The sequence below is a fragment of the Bombus pyrosoma genome, linkage group LG4 (assembly GCF_014825855.1).
Source record: "Bombus pyrosoma isolate SC7728 linkage group LG4, ASM1482585v1, whole genome shotgun sequence".
Classification (NCBI taxonomy): domain Eukaryota; kingdom Metazoa; phylum Arthropoda; class Insecta; order Hymenoptera; family Apidae; genus Bombus; species Bombus pyrosoma.
In genome coordinates, this window is record NC_057773.1 from 7,639,975 (window position 1) to 7,643,080 (window position 3,106).

General features: G+C 30.7%; 1 protein-coding gene across 1 annotated transcript in view; it reads right to left on the reverse strand.

Annotated features, from left to right (window-relative positions):
* The window catches only part of LOC122566648 (mitochondrial sodium/calcium exchanger protein-like), a 17,920-nt gene extending 15,189 nt beyond the window's left edge, over window positions 1-2,731 (reverse strand). Inside the window, exons 1-2 of the mRNA XM_043724201.1 lie at window positions 2,684-2,731; window positions 2,023-2,236 (exon numbers count right to left, since the gene is read on the reverse strand). Coding sequence (XP_043580136.1) covers window positions 2,023-2,236; window positions 2,684-2,731 — 262 coding nt within the window. The remainder of the gene's footprint in view (window positions 1-2,022; window positions 2,237-2,683) is intronic.
* Window positions 2,732-3,106: the final 375 nt, after the last annotated feature.

The window sequence follows — 3,106 nt, forward strand, 5'->3', positions numbered from 1 at the left end:
AGAGCGATAATAGAGAAAAGAAGGGCAAAGGCAATACAAGACGGGGTGGAATGACAGGAAGGTAGCGCAGCAAGGAGGAAAAAAAGACCAAAGTGGCAATAGTGTGTAGGCATAAGTGGGAATAGTGTGTAGGCATAGATTGCAATATAGTGTAAGCATTAGTTTTAGACTAGAGGTAAGAATAGGCTAAGTGCAATAAAGTGTTGTAAAAATCGAATGTTCGTCCAAAGCCGAGAGGCACGGACTAAATAAAAAAAAAAAAAAAAAAAAAAAAAAAAATATATATTCATCAACATGTTTTGTAGCAAGTGTACGAATATTTTCATGGACCACTGTATATGTATATTGGTAACAATACACTTCTGTTGAATCCTATTGTGAAATCATATCACTCGACTATTCGATCCTTTCCATGTGGGACGGACTATTGCTTTTGACCCATTGCATCGAATATTCCGGATGATCATAGCTATATCTATTGACAGCAGCCACAATAGGCAATAGATTGTAACTGCTTAAATCGCACTTAAGTTATATACGTGATACATACATGTTAGAATTTTATTAAGGAAGCAAAAGGCCGCGTTGCAGGGGCAGATGGTTTCTTTTTAATGACGGAGCATAAAGCTTTCGCCGACCATTTGGATTAAAATTGAATCGCTTTCCGCATGAGAATATGTCGATTCGCACGCACACGATGAGCTATAATTCACCCTTTACTGAACACAATGTGCCGTGAAAGACTTTATGCGTCACCTAACCATCGATATCGGCACTTTTATGGAAAATCATAGAAATTTTATTTCCCCCATAACTATTTTATTAACTATCATTCCGCGATTTTCCTCGCTTTTGATCAAACCTATGTGCAACGTCTATGACGTATAAAATGTCCAAATAAGCAACGTTGGTAGATGCTTTAGTATCTTGACAAAAAAAAGTAATTACGCTGCCTACGACGAGGATTTAAAAACTAAAAAAAGAAAGGAATTTTGAAAATGGAGATGTGAAATGTATATTTATATTTCGTTAAGAGGAGAAACACATATATATGAGAAAAATAATAATTAGCAAAATAAGATATATGTCTCTAGCATGAGACTGTGATAAATGAAACAAAATATCCGTAAAATGAAATCTATTTTGTAAATCTTAATCGGATTCTACCAAATAATTTATATTGAGGATGATAATTGAATAATTAATTGAAGTACATATCTGCGATTGCCTTACATTAATATCTATTAAATAATTAAATTAGTTTTAGTTAATTAGCTAAGAATTCATAACGCAGATGAAGAATAATTCGAAATCTCGAATCAGACCAAATCAAAATTAAAAGACGTCGTTATGAAATTCAATATAAAGATACCATATCCTTTGTCTAATTTAATTTCGGAAACAATTATGAATATCATCATAAATATTCCAAGTCTCTTTGTCTCATCTTATGAATAAAATGAAATAATGCGAAAAATGAAAAACCGTAAACAGAGCAGTAAATAATAATATCATAATATTATAAAACTAGTACTTTTCTGTTCTTTATACCAAAAACAAAATTTTTAAGGTACTACAAACATTTGGAAATATTTAGCAAAGACGATTCTCTTTAATTTCGATGAAAGAATTAAGATGAATGAAATTTTAAAAAACAAATTTTCAACTCATATAGGCAATCAAAATCGTTATCACGCATCCTACTTCTATAGATCAGATACGTAGCGATAATTTTACTTTCATACATTCCCGAATCATCTAATTATTTCTTGTAACCTATTAAATATTCTATTTTAAACGGTTTGAACAAGGGAACTTATTTAAAATTATAGAAGATAGAATTATATAAAGATATCTATTTTTCGTGTAAGAAAGGATGGAATCTTTTTAAAAGATTATTAAAGAATTTATAAATGGCTATTCGGATATCTAGTTGCCCACACAAAGGTTAAATACAAAGTATTTTAATAATTAGCGAGAAAGATATAAAGTCTTTAATCTTAGAAATAACCACTTACAAATTATCCGCTGTAGTTCCTAAAATTAAAAACAGATATAAAAGCCATATGACCATTATCACCAGTCCTATAGCGAATAAAAACGTGTTCTCCGAACCAAAGGAGCAAAACAGGATTTCCGTATATTGAATTACGGAATCCGTAAAGCAATCTTTGGTTTCTTTCACCCATCTACAACGATCTTCAGTGGGAATGTTCCAAACGTATGAGCAATCGTCCTATAAATGAGAAAGTTAGATTAGAACTATAAAATAGAATATAAATTAGAACCATAGAATAGAACTGGCAAACTTTGAATTCGATATAATAAAATATGCCAGTCGGTAGATTATGGATACTTATGCAAATTCATATATTTATGATCATAGTTAGCGAAAACCGAGATTTGTTTCGGCCTTTATATATTATGACGAATACTTTAATTTGAATATTACATATATATATCCTGTACATTTTTATATATGTACTTACATATTTAAATGTACGAAAGTTCACAATTCAATAATGAGAGAATGTTTTATGAGTAATGTAATGTTTAAATTCAATTTTACGTACTGTGGATAAACCAAATAATATTCAAAAACTGTGATACATTAAATGGTACCCTTTCAACGCCAATTTGGAGAACAAAATGGAAAATATGTATTATGTAAACGTTATTGTACCTTGCGTATCGGTAAGTATCCATGTCTTAAAAAAGCGTTCGAATTCATCTGGAGTCTCCACTTATACTTTCTTTGATATTAATATAACTTTCAACTTATTTTTTATGAAATTAAAATGATAGATACTGTCAGTATTGTGACAATACTGAATTGAGATACAATTGAGTAAGATTTCAATTGTTTATTTGAAGTGATATTTTATTGAATTTCTCGACAAGAAATATTTTACTCAAATCACTGACACGGACGGCATAGATGTGACATTTAAATAGGATCCTGTGTCTAACGTTCTGAAATAACGATCTCGAAAAAATCAGAATGCTTTTCACGCTCTGTACAATTTAGAACGTCGCGTCGTTGCAACGATTGTAATTATAAGTCCGTTTGAACCATAGATTTGAAGGCACACCGTTTATTCCAACA